Below are 20,536 nucleotides of genomic sequence, written 5' to 3'. Positions count from 1 at the left end.
CCTGGTGTGTTCAAAAAGCAAGTTTGTGTCAACTGCACAAAAGCCTGGGGCACCCTGCCCTCCAGCTTGCTCTTGGGGTTCTGAGCCATGAGGTCCATAGCCAAGAGAGCAAGGTTTTAGGTGAAGATGCTTTTGAGTGGGCATTGCACAAGTTGGGGCTATGGCCTTAAGCTTGTCATCAAAGCTCAAGTCATTTATTTATTTATAGAGGTGCTGCTTAATTTACAATGGGGCTATATCCAGATAAGTCAAAATACTATACCTAACCTGTGAAACATCAAGGCCTGCCTGCAATATGCACTTACAGTTGAGCACTCAGATCTAACACAAAGCCTGTTTTATATAAAGCATGTGATTTATTAGAAAACTCTAGTTTTGGGTTACTTCAACACCAGTGAAAGTTGAAAAATGACCCAAGTTGAACCATCTTAAATCAGGACCATCTGTTTATGGGAGTGGATAAATGATAGATGGAAGAACCTGTGGAAAAAGTACCTGCCATACATTGTTTTTAATTTCATAAACAGTGTAAAAGCCAGGCGTGGTGGTACACACCTGTAATCCCAGCAGCTCAGGAGGCCAACACAGGAGGATCGCAAGTTCAAAGCCAGCCTCAGCAAAAAAAAAAAAAGCAAGGGGCTCAAAAACTCAGTGAGACCCTGTCTCTAAAATGTACCCCACACACACCCCAAAAAAAGCAGTGAGTACACTGTGCCTAGTGGCCCACTCCTATAATACAGCAACTCCAACGACTGGCAGGACAGCAAATTCAAGGCCAGCTTTAGAAAGTTAATGGAACCCTTTCTCAAAAAGACTTGGGCAGGAGTTGAGGGTGAGGCATTTATTTTCAAAGGACTGGGGGCCGCATGCAGTAGCACATGCCTGTAATCCCAATGGTTTGGGAGGCTGAAGCAGGAGGATCACAAGTTCAAATCCAGCCTCAGCACTTAGGGTCTCACTGAGTTGCTTAAGGCCTCACTATCTCTAAATCAAATACAAAATAGGGCTGGGGATGTAGCTCAGTGGTAGAATGCCCCTGAGGTTTAATCCCCAGTACCCCACCACCACTACCCCAAAAAAAGACCTGGAATGTAGCTCAGTGGTAGAGAACTGCTGGGTTCCAGGCTCACTAACCCCCCTGCCCCCAACCCCAAAAAAATGCTAGGGCAGGTGCTGTTTTTGGATCCCCACCTGAGGTAATGCAATGCCCAGACATCAGACAAGTCAGTCCAATCTAGGTCTTAGGCTTCCAACCTTCTAGACTTGACACCCTTCTTTTCTAAAACCCCATGCTTTCACTTCCCATAGTTCCTTAGCTTGACATTAGCTGTACCAGCCCTGCCATAGTAGAACCCAACACTGGCTGTCTTTCCTTGGGCTTTTCCTGCAGAAGGTTCACCTACAGCCTGTGTCAGTCCTGACTGACACTTCTATAGTACTGTCAAACCAAACTCCACATTTATTGCTCCCTTCAACATCTATCTTACAGATGGAAAAATGTGGGAGGGTCAGAAGTTTAGGCCCCAGGATTTACCCAGGGCCCTACAGCCAGAACTGCATAGCAAGACCTCAAAACTAGATCTGCCCCACATTAAAGCCACATTTATTCCACACTGTAGGCTTTTATTTTTTTAAGGCATTTTAATTGTTTGTGGAAATATGAAGCTACTTTGGAAGACAGTTTGGAGATTTTTTAAGAATTTAACCTTTATTTTTTATGTGGTGCCAAGGAGTAAACCCAGTGACTCACCTGTACTAGGCAAGTACTCAACCACTGAGCTACAACCCCAACCCCAAGCTGTATGTTTTCAAACCCTATTATAGAACCACATGGCATCACAATAGGATATATATATATATATATATATATATATATACATATACATACACACACACAAAGCACCTGTTAACCCCTCACAGGGCCCAACTTTCAGGAAAAGTTTACATTCCCAAACTGTTCTGGTACCATCTATCTGTACCTTTATTTTCAGTGCACCCAAATTGAACTTTCAGGGAGCTTTAGGCAAGTCACTTCACTTGTGAGCATTAGGTCTCATCTGCACACACAGAAAAGGAAGGAAAGTAATACTTTGCTACTTCAACACTGTTCCGAACGTTCAATAAAAAAATTTCACATGAAAATTCCCACTAACATGTCTTGATATTTCACCCAACCTTGACAATGGACACAGGTCTAAAGGATACAAACACTTAGTTGTCTCGGTGGTCAAAATTGAAATATACATCTGAACTCTGGAATCTGCTAAGTCCCTGGTTTGGCACCACTCATCCCAACAAGAGGGCCAGCCAAGTAGTGCCTCTAAAGTATAAACATGCAGGTGATGAAGGACATGGCAGGGGCAGGGGTCAGGGGTGGGATACACACTCATGTCTGGTTTAAAATGCAGATTCTTAAGGCTGGGGGTATATTAGAATGATATAGCTATTGCCTAGTATTCAGTTCAAATCCCGATACTGAAGGGAAAAAAAAAAATTCTGTAGTCATTGCAAGGTTCCAGATGAGGGACTGATTCATGAAGCACAGGATTCAAAGAGCCATAATGGTTCTTAACCTCATTTTTAAAATCCCAATGCCTAGGCCAGACTGGCCTAAACTTGTAATCCTCCTCAACTAAATCGGTGGGATTACAGGCTATCTGCCACCATGCTCTAGCCAGGCCAAGTGTCTCAATAAAGATGTTTCTTATTCCGAGCACCATACCCAAAGGATCCAGAGAAGAAATTCAAGGCTCAAAGTTCTTGATTGTAGATTAACTTACCAAGATCACAAGGGCAGCATCAAGTTTAGCAAATTATGACATTATAGTGTCAACTTCTAATATTACCTGGCCTGAAAATTATCTCTAGGCCTGTTTTAAGATAAAAACTACATGATATATTGTAGGCATTTCCATCCACTAGTGTGGAACTGCATCCTCCTCCCAGCAGGGCATGCAACCAAGCGACACCTGCAGAACCCTCCATGTAAGTCTTCTACGTGCAACGCTGCCAAGGAAAACAAGAAATGAACGAAACACTTTTTCAAATCTATTCACTGTACAGTAACAAGTTTAAAAACCTTCAGGATGGGCATGGTAATCATTTAACAGCTTTAAAGGCCATAAGCCCACACACCACATCACTGCAACCTAAATTCTCTCATGTTAATACCATTTGAACAAGTAATGTTTCCCAAACCACAAGGACCATATACATCTACCAAAGAGCTTCCTTGGTCTGTATCTCCAAGAAATGCCTTAACTTATGTCTAGGTGTTGTGTCCAACTGCAAATGAAAAATAAATATTTTTTTTAAAAAAATCATTTGAACTTGAGCAACCAAAACATGAAATCATCGAATGAAATTAAAGCTAATTATGTGTACACCAAGAAGCACTTTATGATATTTTAATTGTTTTGCAAGGCAATGGGAGTTTTGCTCCCAAATGGACTTAAGAATTAAGCAAAAATGTAAAGCTGAAAACTGCAATTTTAGGCAGTGAAGGATCTGCGGTCATAGCTCAGTGTTAGGTATCATACTTGCCTAGCTTGTGTGAGGCACTGGGTTCGATCCTCAACACCACAGAAGAATGAAGGTATTGTGTCTATATACAACTAAAAAATGTCTGTGAGCTGGGTATGCAGCTCAGTGGCAGAGTGCTTGCCTTGTATGGGTGAGGCCCCCCAGGGTTCACCAGAACAAAAACCATCTTATGACCTTTTAGAAGACAACCTATATACAAAATTCAAAAAATGCAATCAGAGTGGGGAGGGCAGCTTCCAGCCACCCCCTTGCTTCTGGAATTTTTTGTAGCCATGCCTGAAGACCTCCCAGACATGCAGGCCATGCAGTGAGCTCCCCTTTGTTTTATGCAAGTGCTTACAAGTTATAAGCAGCTCAGATCAGGTTCTGTGCAGCCAGGCCAAACCATACAGCTCTTCCAAGGAACCCAAAGCCAAGTTTACCTGCAGTTGCACTGAAGGGAATTGAAGTCTGAAGACATCTAACAACAGCCTCAACTGCCGAGCCTCTCAGCCAGTCAGATACGAGGACCTACGCCCCAGGCAGGAATAGAGCACCAAGAAACAGTCCACATGACACTGAAGCACAGACAAGACAAAGTGCAGTTTTTAAAAGGAAGATTTATTTGACAAGTTTCACTTAGCGCAATACACCTAAAAGGAAATCACAATACAATGAAGATTTAAATCAAGGCCTCAGAATTTCATACAAACACCAAGACCGAAATCCTAAAGTATTGGTATTGCGTCTCAAAATTTTCCCCATTAACTTAAAAAAAAAAAAAAAAAGCTTAAAACTTACGTGCCTTACAGGTTATTAAATGAAACTAGAATTAACAAACATGCCAAAATGTTTCACTTTTAATTGTAGACACAGCTCCTATATTGAGTTTTACAAAAAGCATGTCTTTCAACATGCATCCAAACAGCGTTCAATGTAATATGGTATAAGAGCAACATTTAACATAATTCAACTGCTTTAACCTAAATACGCTTACTGCTTAAGTACATCCTACAATATAACTAACTTGAGAAAAGCTGAAAATTGTTTAACAGTTATATAGTTTACTCAACTTTGCTGTTAACATCCTGGATGACTGCTGTGTTCAAAAATACTGAACCTTAAATCTTTCAAATAATCCTGATTCCCACATATAGAGTAAGCATAAGTCATAAGCTTGGATTGCAAAAACTGTTAAACTGAAGTTTTGTTTTTTCTTTAAAAAAAAAGTTGACCAAGAGTCAGTGATCAGGATCAATTACATTCCCCATCCACCACTCATACTGGACATGCTAGACATCCCTCCCATTCCGTTCACGCCCATAGATGCACGGCTTCCACTATTGTAGTAGCTGCTGTTCATTGCTCCTTGGCTACCTGCAAAGAGATCAATTTGACAAGTTAGAAGTAGTGTCAGACACTCAGTCAAATAAAATAATGCATTCCAAGAAAAAATTTAAAATGTATACGAGTACAAATGGCTGCTGTCCAAGTGGCGAGAAGCATGTTTGGGAAAAGGGAATCCCGACTCCAAACAAGTCTCAATTAACCCCTTTTCTCTGCAGTACCAACTTGCCAGACTCTTGTGCTACCATTTAAATGGATTCTTCAGGATCAACGTGGAAAATTAAGTTTAAAGGAAAACTAGTGTTTTTCAAAAATTGCAAAATTACTTCATGTTTTTAAAGCTAAGCAAGGCATTAAAAAAAAAAATTTACCATAACAATCACATTGTGTTCTTCGAATGGCATGTATGAATAGGGAGCACAGGGGATGTCTCTTGCTTTTCCTATTCATAGTGGGCAGGAAGTGAGAGGACAAAGTTGGACTAAAGGCAACTCACTGTGCCCAAAATGGCAGCCTCCATGGAGTTAAGTCAGAGCCATTGACTGCTATAGAAATAGTGTTATTACAACATATCAGTATTTGCTATTGGGAATTTAAATTATATTTTTTGAGAAAATATTTACCTATGCAATGTTTGATTGAAAATCACTGGAGTTTTCCTGTAAAACTTGGTCTGCAAAAGGATTTTGTAGGGTAAGACTATAATACCAAAATCACCATTCTTTAGACCAATTGAAAAAAAAATTAATAAAACCATCTCTATGTTAACTAAGTAAATAACGGTCCTAAACCCAACCACCATTCATTCTACTATTTAAAAATCTCCCTCCATCAAAAATTGATTTAACCAAAAGACAGAAAAAATGTACTATTCTAATGTTTTAATAAATGAAGGCATGGTTTCTGGCTCGACAGTATTTCAAAGTTGCAATCACTAATTTTTATTAAATTCATAGAACACTTCCCCCGCCCAATGATTGTTTCTGAAAATTAAGCTATTAAGAACAATTAGGATCAAAAGCATACATTTAATAACCCAATCTCACCAAAAAAGAAACCTGCATAATTTCCCAACTAAAGAAACCTACCTAAAACTTTATTTTACGTATATAAAAAAACATGCTTACCATATCCACTCATGCTGCTCTGGCCTCCATAGCCTCCTCCATAACCACCACTCAGCTGCTGGCTAGCTGGGCCACCATAACTGGACTGGTTTGCTGTTAAGTTAAGAGAACATTAGAGCTTTGTTCCTTATGTAATGTGGTACCTGGTGGTACCGAGCTTGTAATTCTATATCTATGATTTTCCAGTCTTCATCTTATATTACTAACCCTGTCTCCTTCTGTCTATTGTCTATTTACCAGATTAACTCTTCTATTCGTCATTGAGCTAGTCAAATATTTATGAACCAAATGGTTAACAGCAGCATACACATCAGCAGGACTAAATCCACGATTCCTTAAGCAGAGGCATTTTGTGAACATCTCATGAAACTGCTTGACTGGATTTAGTGGGGTTTCCCCCTTAGCTTGTTACGTTTAAGTATGTCAATACACAGGTATCACTGAACACCTAATTATCCCCAGCTAATTATGCCCCCAAATTAATTATTTTAATCCTGTTTTTACTATTTTATTTTAGATGTAAGCTTCATACTCTAATAATTTAGCTGCATTCTACATTTCCCCCCAAAGTACTTAAATTTAATTTGAATTATCCTGAGCAGTTGATTCAACTCAAAATTTACATAGTAATTAATACAGTAATTACAAAATTCATTTAAAGTAATAAACTGCCTTCTTTGCCTAACTTAAATTGTTATGCTAACTTAATTATACTAAACTTAAATATTATGCTACACTTATTAATTATGCTACACTTATTATAGATTAACTTAACTTACAATAATCGACTTATACAGATATTTTGGTTTTTAAAAAAACTAACGATATTTACACAAGCCCATGCCTCCCATCATTTGGCTACCATAAGCACCACCGCTTGCTCCTGCTGTAGAATTCAAGAAGAGTTCTACATATCTGTGTTCTGAAATGAGAGAAAAGGTATACAAGGTTAGCTTAAAAAAAGGACACTAAAGTGATATTTACACAAACCCATGCCTCCTAGCATTTGGCTACCGTAAGCACCACCGCTTGCTCCTGCTGTAGAATTCAAGAAGAGTTCTACATATCTGTGTTCTGAAATGAGAGAAAAGAAAGTTTGAAAATGTTTGTTGGTGAAAGAAAACAAGATAAACACTAAGTTCTTTAACAAGTAGATCTGTGAACACTTTGGGTGTAAAAAAAAGTCTAGCTGCTTCTCTGATGTTTATAGAAACTTGTCTTTAAACATTCATCTAAATTGTCAGTTAAAAACAAACTTCAAGATATGTTCATAACAAATCTCCTTCAGTCATAACTAATTTTAAAACCCACAAATTTCCAACATATCCAAACCCACTATTCTATTTCTCTATCTTAAAATGTTCACAACCACCTAAGTGTCCCCAAGTGATTAATTCAGACTTACGCATATTTGCTTTGTCTTTTGACATAGCTGCCACAGCATCTTCATGAGTAGCAAACTCAACATCTGCTTCACCAGTTACTCTGCCATCAGGACCAATCTCAATGTGTACTCTCACAGGATTGAGTGGTGAAAAAAACTAAAACGACATTTCAAAGAAATCAAGTCAATTTGCTACTATTATGAAAAGCTAAACTGTAAACCCAATTTTCATCGAGTAGAATAAGGTCCAAGTTTTTACTGTCATACTAAATATCTGACTTGTAATTCATCTTGTACTTACATTATAAATGTCATTCTCAGTAGCTCTGTAAGGTAATCCCCGCATGTGTACACAATGCCCTGTTGTGCTCTGGAAGGTAGAACCACCATCCCCATATCTGTGATCAGACATGCCTGAAAAACAGTAATTGAGGTCTAGATGGACAAGAGTGTAATACTCTTCAGCTGAGAAATTCAATTCTTACCTTACCTCTTCCAAATCTATCTGACCCAAATCCATAGCCATCATTATAGCCATTATAATCATCATAGCCTCCATAGCCTGAAAGACAAAAAGTACAATTAATCAAATGAAAATACCTAGACAAACAAGGAACAAACTGGTCCCACCTTGCACATCACCACATACCTCCACCATAAGCACCACGCCTCATCCTCTCAAAGCCAGCTCCTCTGCCAATGCTGTTATACCCTCTGCCAGCCCCAGGTCTGTCATAGGGACCTGGCCGCTGCATGGCCATAAGCTTTCTTGGCGGATCATAATGAGTTCTAACTTCAGCTCGACTGCTCTTAAATATTTCGATATACCTAAAGCAATGTTCAAGAGGGAGGGGAATGGGGAGGGGAGAGAAAACATTAGTTCATTTCATACAGGTGTTTAGCTATACAAGAAAACAATCTAGTCATAGCCATGAAACTGACTAATATTTAAAGCCAGATTTCTTATATTTGCATAGGCAATGACCAGAAATTCACTCAATAATATTACTTTAAATGTAAAATTTACAGGGAAAAAAACTCCTCTGAGGCAGAGCCCAACCTTAGGGGTAGAGAGGAGTACTAAAAATAAATGATTTAGGAGGGAAATAATTCCACTCAACTTTCAACACATTTCAACTCAAATCCATTGGCAGTATGTATAGCAAGTGGGCTAAAAGGCCAGCCTCCACCAACAATCTAGCCCACACTACACATTTCCTCTCGCCAATATATACCCCAGCCTATGCTTTTAGTAGGAATCAGCATAGGTAAGCGCATGCTTCAATGAAAAATAGTCACAAGCAGAGAGAATAAAACCTTTTGTGACAATTTCTTGAAAGCTATGCTTATTAATACATATGCAGAATATTTATACAGCAAGAAAAAGTTTGTTGCATTTCAACTTTAAAAACAAGATCAGAAAGTATCACATTTTCTTATGGTAATATTAATTTACTAGGTGGGTGTTATTACAGCTAAAGCCAGGTTTGCATTAATTTTTAAAGCCATAGTCTCTCAACTCCATTGACTGGGGTTAATGTGAGTCTCACAAAAATCACATAGCAGACCAAATTAACTAGGGCCAATTTTAAAACCTCAAATTTGTTTAAAAGCAATATAGGACGCTGACTAGCAAAAGTCTGAACATGGCAAAATATCAATTAACTGGGAATAGGAAATAGATTATTTCCTCCTGTTAAGCAGAGAGAATATGGATTTAATTGTTTACCATAAGAAAAGTGACATATCCAACCAACCATCCATCCCCACCTGTGCCCTATTCTTTCCTTGTGTTTCTTTAGAGCCTTTTCAGCTATTTCCTGTGAAGCAAACTGCACGAAGGCCTCCCCCGTACTCCTCCCCTGGAAGTCCACCGGCAATGTTATCCCATTTGGCACGATTTCCAACCCTTCAACCCAAGGACAAATAACCCCAGTAGGGGGGCAATATTAACATCACAAGCCCAGAAATGATTCTTCTTATAGCTTTAAATAAACCAGAATTTTAACTTTAGGTGAATGGTATGTTTTCAACAAGTATTCTTTTAAATATGCATTGCAATAATATGAAGTTCCACTATTACAAAGTATAACTCAATTCTTAACACACCCCATGGTACAGTATGAATATATATTAAAAAAAAACTGCTGCTCCACACAAGGTGCATTAAGAATTCAACAATTAAAAACACTCTTATCTATGCAATGTTGAAAAGTATACAAGAATTTAATATAATTTTCAAGCATTAAAATAACAGTTTTACTAAATTCAAGACACACCTTTTACCTCATTTTATATTTCAATGCTTTAAATTATTGGAACTTCAAAAAAATTTCTTTTACAAGTACACATTTAAACATTTCATAAAAATTGAAACATTACTTAAATCACATAATTGACAAACATACAATCTAAACTTTCAACAAACAACTATCTACACAGCACAATCATGCACTCTTATGCTCTAACAGTAGTATGATTCACTTCTGGAAATTCCGTCTATGAAAAATCCTTTCCGTGGATACATTCCCAAGCTTACAAAAAGGACTTAAAGCACTTTCCTAGAAGATATGAAATTATGTTCATTTTTAACGTTGACAGATACATTCAATTCTCACCAATTTAGATAAAACAAAACAGACTTGATTTCAGAAATTCTGACAATATTAGGACTTGATACATATCTGAGTCAAAATTTTAACACATCCTACACTAAACCATGAAAGGATTTCTTGCTCTTAAATCCAATTTTATTATATCAAGAATATTAATAGTATTTAAAACATTATGAACTAACATTCTGCTAAACATGCAATCTTATCAGCTCTTCAGCATAAAAACATTCAAATACTTTAGGCCCAGAACAATTTCAAAGCTTTCTGTACTGTTTTTCAGGTACTGAAACTATAAGCATTCAACCTGTACTCAACTACATTTGACTTTTCAGTAACAGTTTATAACAGGCTAAACCAAGATGTTTCCATAATAATTTTTTTGTATAGAGAATCAGACCATTAGAATTATTTCTGGTCTCATGTACCAAATAAGTGTCTTGAAACAAAGACACTTAACTCATAAATTACAACAACCTCACTCATTCTAATGTTAAGGAATCTTACCTTTAACTTGAAGTACTTTGCTAAACAGCAATGTAAGTAAGGGAGGTGGTTAAGCTGTTGAGGACAATCCTCAAAAGATCTACTCTGAACTACAATTCTAAATATAAGCAAAGTTAACATTTTGGTACTTCTAATTTCCACCTTTAAGATGGGCTTAAGTTATTTGAAGGTCTCTAGGAAGAAAACATTAATTCATCAGCATATACTCACAACCTATTTAAGTACCTAATCTAATCAATTTTAATTAATCATGTCTATTAATCATGTTGCGAGAAGCTAGCCAAACTCACTGCTCAGCAACAGGACTACATACCTGAGAAGAACTGAACAATTTCTTCCTTGCTACATCCAAAGGGGAGTCCTCTAAGCCGTACAAAGCCATCATTGGCCGTGTCAGGACTATTTGGACCAGTATGCTTCAACACCCAATCCATTTCAACGTTGTTTGACTTGAATACTGAAAGAGGTGCTTAGAATTAGTCAATTTTGGAAAATGATAGAATAAAGTTCAGATTTCCTGGGTCTTTAGATAAACTAAGAAGAGTTGCCATAAACTCCCTTAGATGACCATTTCCATGCGGTCAAATACCTAAAATTCAGAACAGGGTAAGAACTCTATGTGTTTAACATTTTACTGTTACTAGGGCAACATAAATCAAACCTTCAACATATCTGTGTCCCATAGTTTCTCTGTCTTTTTTCAGGGCCAATTTGACTTCATCTTCTGATTCAAGTTCAACAAAAGCCTCGCCACTCGGTCTGCCTTCTCTGGTGTAGATGAAACGAATACCTTGAGCCCCATTTTGAATTTTGCAGTCTGGAAAGAAAACAACCGTTAATACAGAATTTATAACCTAAACCACCTGTGGGTGATACAGATGGAAGTGCCCATTTATGTCACCACTAGAAAGTTACTTGTGAAGCCTAAATGAAGATATTACCAACTCCTAGCATGTCTCTCCTGGGTATTTAAGCATTCATCCTCTCATCATCCATGAAACTCATTCCCTAAATACATCTTAATTCAAGAAAACCCAATATTCAAAGCAGGTTCGTGATCAAACTCATCTCTAATGCTTGGTACTCAAGTCTCCTCATTCTTAGAACTTCTAACAAGATCACATCTGGACCTTGGAACTTTACAGCATTTTCTGAACACATTGAGTTTTGGTCCAACCAATTTGACAGTTTTACAGCTGACAGTTTCTCAATCAAATCCAAGCAGGCCCAATACTCACCTGAAAGGGGATCATGTTACCAAGCTAAAATGCTCCAAGTTGCACAGCTGAAACCAAACCCAGTCTTGCCCCCTGCAAAAGTGGCTTCCAGTATACTTGATTCTTGTTTTACAGGTCGTTTTCTGTTACCGTAGCTAAATTCAGATAGTAAGTCAATACTACAAGTATCTTTTCCAAAACTTGAAAACTTCTTCCAAATATAACTCAAGTCTACTCTTACTAATACCAGGAATAAGAAGATTCCAGGAGAAATTATTCACAAAACCTACATACAATTGTTAAAAAAAGAAAAAAAAAAACTACACAACTAAGAAAACATCCCTGGGCTTCACAATCCTCAACTGTGAGTTAAATAAAGAAGCAGACGTGGACTGGGGTTGTAGCTCAGTGGCAGAGCGCTTGCCTAGTATGTGTGATGCACTGGACTAGGATCCTTAGCAACACATAAAAAATTAAACAAAGGCATGCTGTCCACCTACAACTACAAAAAAAAAATTTTAAGTAGTAGACGAGCAGGAACTCTTCATTTACCAAATCTCAATTAGGAAAACTAAAATTAGAAAGTGACTATTTTAACTTTTCCCAACAAAAATACCCCTTTGTAAACACCACCAAAATCACAAAAGTTATACTTTAAATTACTATAATTTGCCCAGCTATTACTAGTCTATTTTCTCAAGATTGGGGAGGAAAATCCCACTAATCCAAATCGACGTTTTAGAAAGGACATCCACAAGAGATGAGTTGTTTTAAGATCGAAAAAAAAAAAAAAAGAAACAAAAACTCCAGTGGGCAGCACCCCCATCCGGGGGAGAGGGGGCGAAGAGAACGGGTGGAGCTTTCACAATTTCCATTGCGTAACAGCGGCCCGCTGGGCGCGAGGAGCACAGAGGGAACCGCTACCGCCCGCGCCCCGCCAGGGGGCGCCACCCGCAAGGCCCACTCGCCCCGCCCCGCCCAGCCCCGGACCAGCCCAGCCCAGCCCAGCCCAGCCTCAGCCCCAGCCCCAGCCCCAGCCGCAGGCCGGCCCGCTCGCCTGCCCGCCCGACAGTGGGGCTAACAACTCCCGCCTCCTGTTTCAAACTCACCGGAAAAAAAACGTTGCACTTCATCGGCTGAGCAAGACCAGGGCAAGCCCCGGACCTTAACCACAAATCCTTCTCCGCCTTCGGTGCCCAACATCATCGTCTCTTTGAGGATCCTGGCGTCGAAATAGACTGTAAGGCGGGTTTTGAGGATAAAACCTAAGAACGTTAACTAAATGACCCTCCACCGTCGGAGCGCCGCACGGGAACCAGAGAGGCGACAGGAGCTCCACCCGTGCAGATACCTTAACCCACTCCAATACCCCACACCATCGGCTAAGGATCCGAACCCCGAAGCCGTTTGGGGGACAAAGTGCCCAAACTCCAAGCCGAAGGGACCCCGGCCTAGAGCCAGCGTGGAGGCAAGGAAATGGCGGCGGCCGCTTCCGCTCCGCCTCCTCCGACATCTCACACAATAGAGTCGTCGCGGCCTGCAGGCCTCGGCGGCGCTGCCAAGGCTCAGCGAAATTTTCGCAGCACTTAGCGGCAATTCGCAGCTTGCCAAAGGCCCCCAGGCTCTACCAGGGCCTTGGGAGTCAAGCAATCCCCGCAAAAAGAGCATACTTGGGTTTCGCTGGGCGGCAAACAAGGATCCGCGGAGACTCACCTACACACACGACTGCGGCGTGGCTAAGAAGAAATGGCCAGCGGGCGCCTGCGCAACCTAAATAAGGCCCTTTGAACAAGTTCTGCGCACGCGCAACCAGCTCCCTGCACCGCCCCTTGCATCACACAGCAACTAGGCGCATGCGTAATATATACAGCGGGCCCACCTTCGGCAGTCAGACGATTTTGCGCATGCGTTTTTGGCTCAGCCTCCGGCATCATAAAGATGCCGGGCTTTTTATGCGCCTGCGTCTTCCCACAGATATTGAACTTGGAGCCTCAGCGGTTTATAACTTAGTTTCCTGCGCATGCGTTTTTCTTCGAACCGTTCTCTAGTCTTACCCGCCAGAGTGGGGGAGGGGAATGGCCTCAATCAGTTCCCTATGGGGACTGTATGGTAGTCCCAAGCTCAGGGTTGTCGCGAGATAGCTGTCCTCCTATTCCCCATGGTTTTATCCGCGCTTCTGGCCAACCTGAAAAGACAGGCGCGGACTTCCTTTTCCCCACGCTACCTGTCCCCTTTTCTTCTCTAGAGCCAGACTTAGCTACCCTGCTGCAGACTTCTTGTCCCCAAAGCCACCCCCGACTTGTGGCAAGTCCAAAGCGTGTGTACTACTTCCCCTTACCTGCAGCCGTAGGGCCTAAGGCCGCAGCCTCCACAGCATCCTTGTGCCAATGCCAAAGCCAATACCCCGCTTTTGCTTAACGAATTCACACGGGGCGATCCCCCCACCCCACCCCCCCTCTGCCCCAGGGTTGGTGGGGCCTGAAAGCCACGGGGCCCTCTCACGAGATGGGATCACCCAGTGCCACGTCCTGCCTCGGTGCCACGTCCTGCCTCAACTCGTGAACCCAGGATGAGCTTGCAGGTGTGTCTGGACGCTGCTGGGGAGACAGTTACCATTTACTCTTTCCAAGACTGATTCCATTTCCAAGGTAGAGACACAGTTCATGATTCGAAGAGGCCTCAGGGTCACCCGCTGTGCCCATGTGGCGCGAGATCAGAAGAGTTTGTGATTTCCATCAGGACCACCGAAAACTAATATGATGCCCCTACCTTCCCAAGCCTCCCCAGAGTCTGATCCGGCTGTCTGCCGCCCCCCAGCCCTGGTAGACGCAAGCAACAAACTAACAATAAGTCAGTGTTGGACAGTGCTGCAGAAGTACCACAGTTAGTGAGCCTCTCTGAGGGTCACCCTGGGAAGAGGGATGCATCCCTCCGGAATGTAAAGGTGTGGAGGCCAAGTCCTTAACTGTTTTAGTAAGACAAAAGAACTCATCAAAGGACAGATAGGATTGCTGAAGTCATCAAGATGCCAGATTCCCAGGTCTTCCAGCCAGGAGGTATATCCCCAGACATTCAAAGCAAGAACATTTTTTCTCCTTCCAGGATTTCACATACACCTTCCTCCTCCTCCTCATTTATTTATAGAAGATAAATAGATAGATAGATAGATAGATAGATAGGGCCTCACACATGCTAGGTGAGTCACAACCCCAGCCCTGGTTTTTTTTTTTTTTTTTTTTTTTTTTTTTTAATATATACATATATTTTAGCTGTCAACAGCCCTTTATTTTGTTTATTTATTTATTTATATGTGGTGCTGAGAATCGAACCCAGTGCCTCACACATGCCAGGCAAGTGCTCTACCACTGAGCCACAACCCCAGCCCTTTCTTAGTCTGTTTAACTTTTAATTTCTGTTATTATTTTAAGTAGTTTTTTTTTTTTTTTTTTTTTTGTACTGAGGATTGAACCCAAGGGTGCTTTACCACTGAACCACATCCTCGGTGCTTTTTACTTTTTGAGATGAGGTTTCACTAAGTTCTCTAGGGCCTTTAAATTCTTAGGGCATCCCCAAGTTGCTGGGATTATAGATGTGCAACCCTGCACCCAGATTTTCAATTTTTTAATGTTTAGACATACAAAATATTCTAATTTTGATGACAGCAAAGCCATAGATATTTGTTGTTTTATCTTCTGTGCTGGAGATTAAACTAGCATGTCACACATGCTACGCAAGTGTTCTACTACTGAGCTACATCCCCAGCCCTGAGATTTTTCTTTAAGCTTAGGAAGCCCTTTCCATCTAGAAATGAAGCACTTCTTTGTTATATTTTTCATCAATTATAAGACAAACTTTTTTTTCAGTTTAACGTCTTCAAAAAATATTTTTTTTTGTAATAGAGATAGAACCCAGGGGTGCTTAAACACTAAGGCACATCCACAGCTCTTTTGAGTCTTTATTTTGAGACAGGGTCTTACTAAGTCACTTAGGGCCTCACTAAATTGCTGAGGCTGGCCTTCAACTTGTGATCCTCCTGCCTCAGTCTCCCGAACTTCTGGGATTACAAGCATGTGACACCACACCTGGCTAAAATAAGAATATGTCTTAAAACTAATGGCAGGGCTGGGGCTATAGCTCAGTGGTAGAGTGCTTCTGATATGTGAGGCCCTGGGTTCAAATCCTCAGCACCACATAAGAATAAATAAATAGAATAAAGGTTTTGTGAAAAAAAAAATCTAAAAAAAAAAAAATAATGGCAGAATTTCTTCTTAGTGCAACATAAAATAATAGTGGGTTTTAAAATTGATGACATCTGCTAGGCATGATGGTGCCCATCTGTAATCCCAGCAGTTTGGGGGCTGAGACAGGAGGATCAAAGTTCAAGACCAAATTCAGCAATTTAGCAAGACCCTAAGTAACTAAGACCTCATCTCAAAATAAAAACTAAAAAGTGCTTGGGATGTAGCTCAGAGGTAAAGCACCCTGGGTACAATCCCCAGTACTTTACCCCTGAAAAAAGTTGATGACATCTTAGATTTGGTGAAACTGGTATAAGCAAGTTTGTGTGTATGTGTGTGGGGGGGTGATGACATGTTACAGCCATTAAAATAATAATTATATAGCTTTTTTTTAGTTGTAGTGGACACAATACCTTCATTTTATTTATTTATTTTTATTGTGGTGCTGAGGATGGAACCCAGGTCTGCACACGTGCAAGGCAAGCACTCTACCGCTGAGCCACAATCCCAGCCCGTTGTATAGATTTTTTTTTAAATATAAAGCAATTCTATGATATAATAGTACATGGGGGGAAATCAGAATATGAAATTAACAAGCAACTAGATGAGGTGCCACATACCTGTAACCCCGGCCACTCTGTAGGCTGAAACAGGAATATTGAAAGTTCAAGGCCAGCCTGAGCAACTTATTGAGACTCTGGCTCAAAATTAAAATTTAAGGGCTGGGGATGTGGCTCAAGCGGTAGCGCGCTTGCCTGGCATGCATGCAGCCCGGGTTCGATCCTCAGCACCACATACAAACAAAGATGTTGTGTCCGCCGAAAACTAAAAAATAAATATTAAAAAAATTATCTCATATTCTCTCTCTCTCTCTCTCTCTCTCTCTCTCTCTCTCTCTCTCTCTCTCTCCTCTCTCTCTTTTAAAAAAAAATTAAAATTTAAAAAAGGGCTGGGGACATAGCTCAGTAAATGAATGCCCTGAATTCAATTCTCAGTGTATCTCACTCACACACATATATATATACACACATACAGAAAAATCTAGAAGCAAGTCCCAAGGTGTATTTTAGAATTCAAGTGTTTGATAAGATACAATTTCCTATCAGAATGGAAAGACTTTTCAGTAACTGATGTTAATACAAATAACTAGTCATTTGGGGAAAACTAACGTCAGAGCTCTATCTCACATCACATATTGAACTTTAAATATCTTAGGGAAATTTCAATTTAAAAGTGTGGGAAACTAAAGGTACTTACAATATATGTACCTATAAGGTTTCAAGGTGAGGAAAGCAGTTCTAAGCATGAAATTAAAGACATATCCACAAACACAAATACTGATAAACTGGATTATTTAAGAATAATTTTTTAAATCCTGCATGGAATCAACTGAGAAAATTGAAAAACAAACAATAAACTAAGACAAAACACATGTAAAACATGGGGGTGGGCAGTACCAGGAGTGTGTGAAGTATACACAAACATAAATACAATGGACCTTTCCTGTCATCAGGTTCTTCATCCATGGATTCAGCTAATTCCTGGTCAAGAATATCCAGAAAAAAAAATTGTGTCTGTATTGAACATGTGCTGATGTTTTTTCATCATTATTCCCTAAATAATGCAACTATTTGCATGGCACTTACATTGTATCCTAATAAGTACTCTAGGTTGAATTAAAGTATGTCAGAGGATGTATGTAGTAGGTACTATACCTTTTTTTTTTTTTTTTTTTTTTTTTTTTTTTTTTTGGTGCTGGGGATGGAACCCAGAGCCTTGGGCATGCAAAGAAAGCACTCTATCAACTGAGCTATGTCCTTTTTAGCCCAGGGATATAGGACTTGAAGGACTTGAGCTGGGTTTTGGTAGTGCACACCCATAATCCCAGCAACTCAGGATGCTGAGGCAGTAGGACTGCAAGTTCAAAGCGAATCTCAGCACTTAGTGAGGCCCTGAGAACTTAAAGAGACCCTGCCTCAAAAAAAAAAAAAAATGGGGGGCTGGGGATGTGACTCAGGGATCAAAAGGTACCCTTCAGTTCAATCCCCAGTACCAGACAATAAAATAAAATAACTTGAGCATCCTCAGATATTGGTGTCCTGGGGAGGAAGAGGAGGTTGGTTCTGTAACCAAAGGAGGGATGACTGTAAACCGTATATCTTTGCTATTAAAAGTTTACATGGTTAGGGCTGGGAATGTGACTCAGGGGTAGAGTGTCTGCCTGACATGCACAAGGCCCTGTTTCCATTCCCAGCAGAAAGAGAGAAGAGAGAGAGAGACAGAGAGAGACAGAGAGAGACAGAGAGAGAGAGAAACATTGGAAAACAATTTCAAGGGGAGAAATTGGGAAAATATCTAAAAAGATTATTTGGGTGGCAAACATGAAAAAGAAAAGTTGAGAAAAACTGATCTGTATAATAAACCACTCAGACATCAGAAGTGCTGATGAAGTATATTTTTGACTGGGAAGATGTTTATGATCTTCATTGAAAGAAAAAAATAATGAACAGAACAACACAGCATGGTCCACTTTTCTGAAATGTACAAGAACAAACATACACAGAAAAATTTGTGTGGGTGGGTGGGTGTAAAGATACATATTTCCAAAATGTTTACATAGACTAATTTAGGTCGATGGTGGGAGCACCGGTGATTTTGTGTGGTTATCTGGATGTTTCTAGTTTTCCTCCTCAGTGTTTGCAGCTGCTGTAGTGCTGAACACTTTAAAATTCTCAGTGATAGGATGGATTAGGAGAACGTCACTTGCTCCGCTGCTCCAGCTGCCTCCTAAGCCTGCTTAGGTGGTAGCGTTCTCCAAAACTGCAGGGACCGCCAAATATTGCGGCAGTCACACGGTGGTTAGATTACGAGGTTGAAGTCACCCACGCCCCAGGCAATGAGGCTCTGCCCTTCCTGTTGGGTGATCCGGTGCGTCTTTTGTGCCTCCTTGTTTCAAATAAGATAGTTCTTCCGGTGCTGAATTGTTGGGTCGGTGACCATTCAACCAAGTCGAGAATTAAGAGACCGTGCGCATCGGAAACAAAGGAGCGCCTGCAACCTCGCCCTACGCCGAGGCTGCGCCACCAGGGCTGAGTACGCCCTCTTCAGTTCACCCAGCGCATCTCCTTTAGGCATAATGGAACATGATCAATAAATTCGGGGTTTTATTTCTAATTTGCTTGTTTGTTTGATTTGGTTTAGATTTATTTTTTCCGGTCCTGAGGATGGAGTCCAGGGCCTTAGCAACATACTAGATAAGCTCTTTACGTGCATCTCCAGCCCAACTGATAGCTTTTGTCTTTTTGTGTTTTGTGGGGGTTTTTTTGGCAGGTGTTGGTGGGTTTTATGCGATTTTTTTTTAATTTAAAAAATTGTGTATTTGTTCTTTTTAGTTATACATGACGATAGAATGCTTTTTATTTTTTGTTTGTTTTGTTTTTGTTTTGGGGTACTAGGGATTGAACTCACAGGCTCTCAACCACTGAGCCACATCCCCAGCCCTATTTTGTATTTTGATATTTATTTATATATTTGTTTGTTTGTTTGTTTGTTTGTTTGTTTGTTTTTAAAAATATTTTAATTATATTTACTTACTTTTTATGTGGTGCTGAGGATGGAACCCAGTGCCTCACGCATGTGAGGCAAGCACTCTGCCACTGAGCCACAACCTCAGCCTCCATATACTTTATTATTTAAAGACAGGGTCTCCCTGAGTTGCTTTAGTGCCTCACTGTTGTTAAGGCTGGCTTTGAACTCCGGATCACCCTGCCTCAGCATCCCGACCACTGGGATTACAAGCGTGTGCCACCACACCGGGCTCAGTAGAATGTTTTTTGACATATCAAACATATATGGAGGGGCTGGGATTGTGGCTCAGTGGTAGAGCACTTGCCTTGCACGCGTGGGGCACTGGGTTCGATCCTCAGCACCACATAAATAAATAAAATAATAAAATAAAGGTATTGTGGGGGCTGGGGTTGTGGCTCAGCATTAGAGTGTTGGCCTAGCATGTGTGAGGTCCTGGGTTCTATCATCAGCACCATATAAAAAGAAACAATTAAAATAAAGGCATGCTGTCCATCTACAACTACAAAAAATAAAAATAAAAAAATAAAGGTATTGGGTTCATCTACAACTAAAAAAAAATTGTTTTAAACATAAATGGAGTATAATTTCCCATTGTTGTGGTTGTACATGATGTGGAGTTACACTGGTTGTGTATTCATAGGAAAGTTATATCTGATTCATTCTACTGTCTTTCCCATTCCCCCGTCCATTTGGGTGAACCTTCACTCCCTGCCCCCCTCTATTGTGAGTCAGTATGGGCATATTTGGCCTTTAGATTTCTGTGATTGGCTTATTTCACTTAGCATGATAGCCTCCAGTTCCATCCATTTATGGGGAAATGCCATAATTTCATTCTTTTTTATGTCTGAATAATATTCCATTATTATTGTATATGTATTATTGTATATGTAGCACATTTTTATCCATTCATCTATTGAAGGGCACCTAGGTTGGTTCCATAGCTTAGATATTGTGAATTGAGCTGCTATGAACACTGATGTGACCATGTCACTAT

At 40.3% G+C, this 20,536-nt stretch overlaps 1 protein-coding gene across 8 annotated transcripts; it reads right to left on the bottom strand.

The window, feature by feature from the left end:
• Positions 1–4,122: 4,122 nt before the first annotated feature.
• Positions 4,123–13,497, bottom strand: Hnrnph1 (heterogeneous nuclear ribonucleoprotein H1). 8 transcript variants are annotated; one of them, XM_076856553.2, is made up of 14 exons: positions 13,430–13,489; positions 12,826–12,954; positions 11,161–11,316; positions 10,813–10,956; positions 9,151–9,289; positions 8,030–8,208; positions 7,871–7,942; positions 7,682–7,815; positions 7,402–7,537; positions 7,011–7,070; positions 6,829–6,918; positions 5,997–6,089; positions 5,493–5,542; positions 4,813–4,899 (listed from the first exon to the last, which is right to left on the bottom strand). In XM_076856553.2, exons 2-13 carry the CDS (start codon positions 12,920–12,922, stop codon positions 5,493–5,495), a joined length of 1,350 nt encoding a protein of 449 aa, XP_076712668.1. In that variant the 5' UTR covers positions 12,923–12,954; positions 13,430–13,489; the 3' UTR covers positions 4,813–4,899. The 8 variants fall into 8 exon arrangements, with proteins under 8 accessions (XP_076712664.1, XP_076712663.1, XP_076712666.1 ...); XM_076856554.2 differs by having other exon boundaries at positions 6,859–6,918; XM_076856549.2 differs by lacking the exon at positions 5,493–5,542 and having other exon boundaries at positions 4,123–4,899; positions 12,826–12,938; positions 13,430–13,497.
• Between the last annotated feature and the right edge of the window lie 7,039 nt (positions 13,498–20,536).

Source organism: Callospermophilus lateralis, chromosome 5, assembly GCF_048772815.1.
Source record: "Callospermophilus lateralis isolate mCalLat2 chromosome 5, mCalLat2.hap1, whole genome shotgun sequence".
Classification (NCBI taxonomy): domain Eukaryota; kingdom Metazoa; phylum Chordata; class Mammalia; order Rodentia; family Sciuridae; genus Callospermophilus; species Callospermophilus lateralis.
The sequence above is the reverse complement of the archived record's forward strand: the minus strand, read 5'-3'. Positions and strand labels throughout refer to the sequence as shown.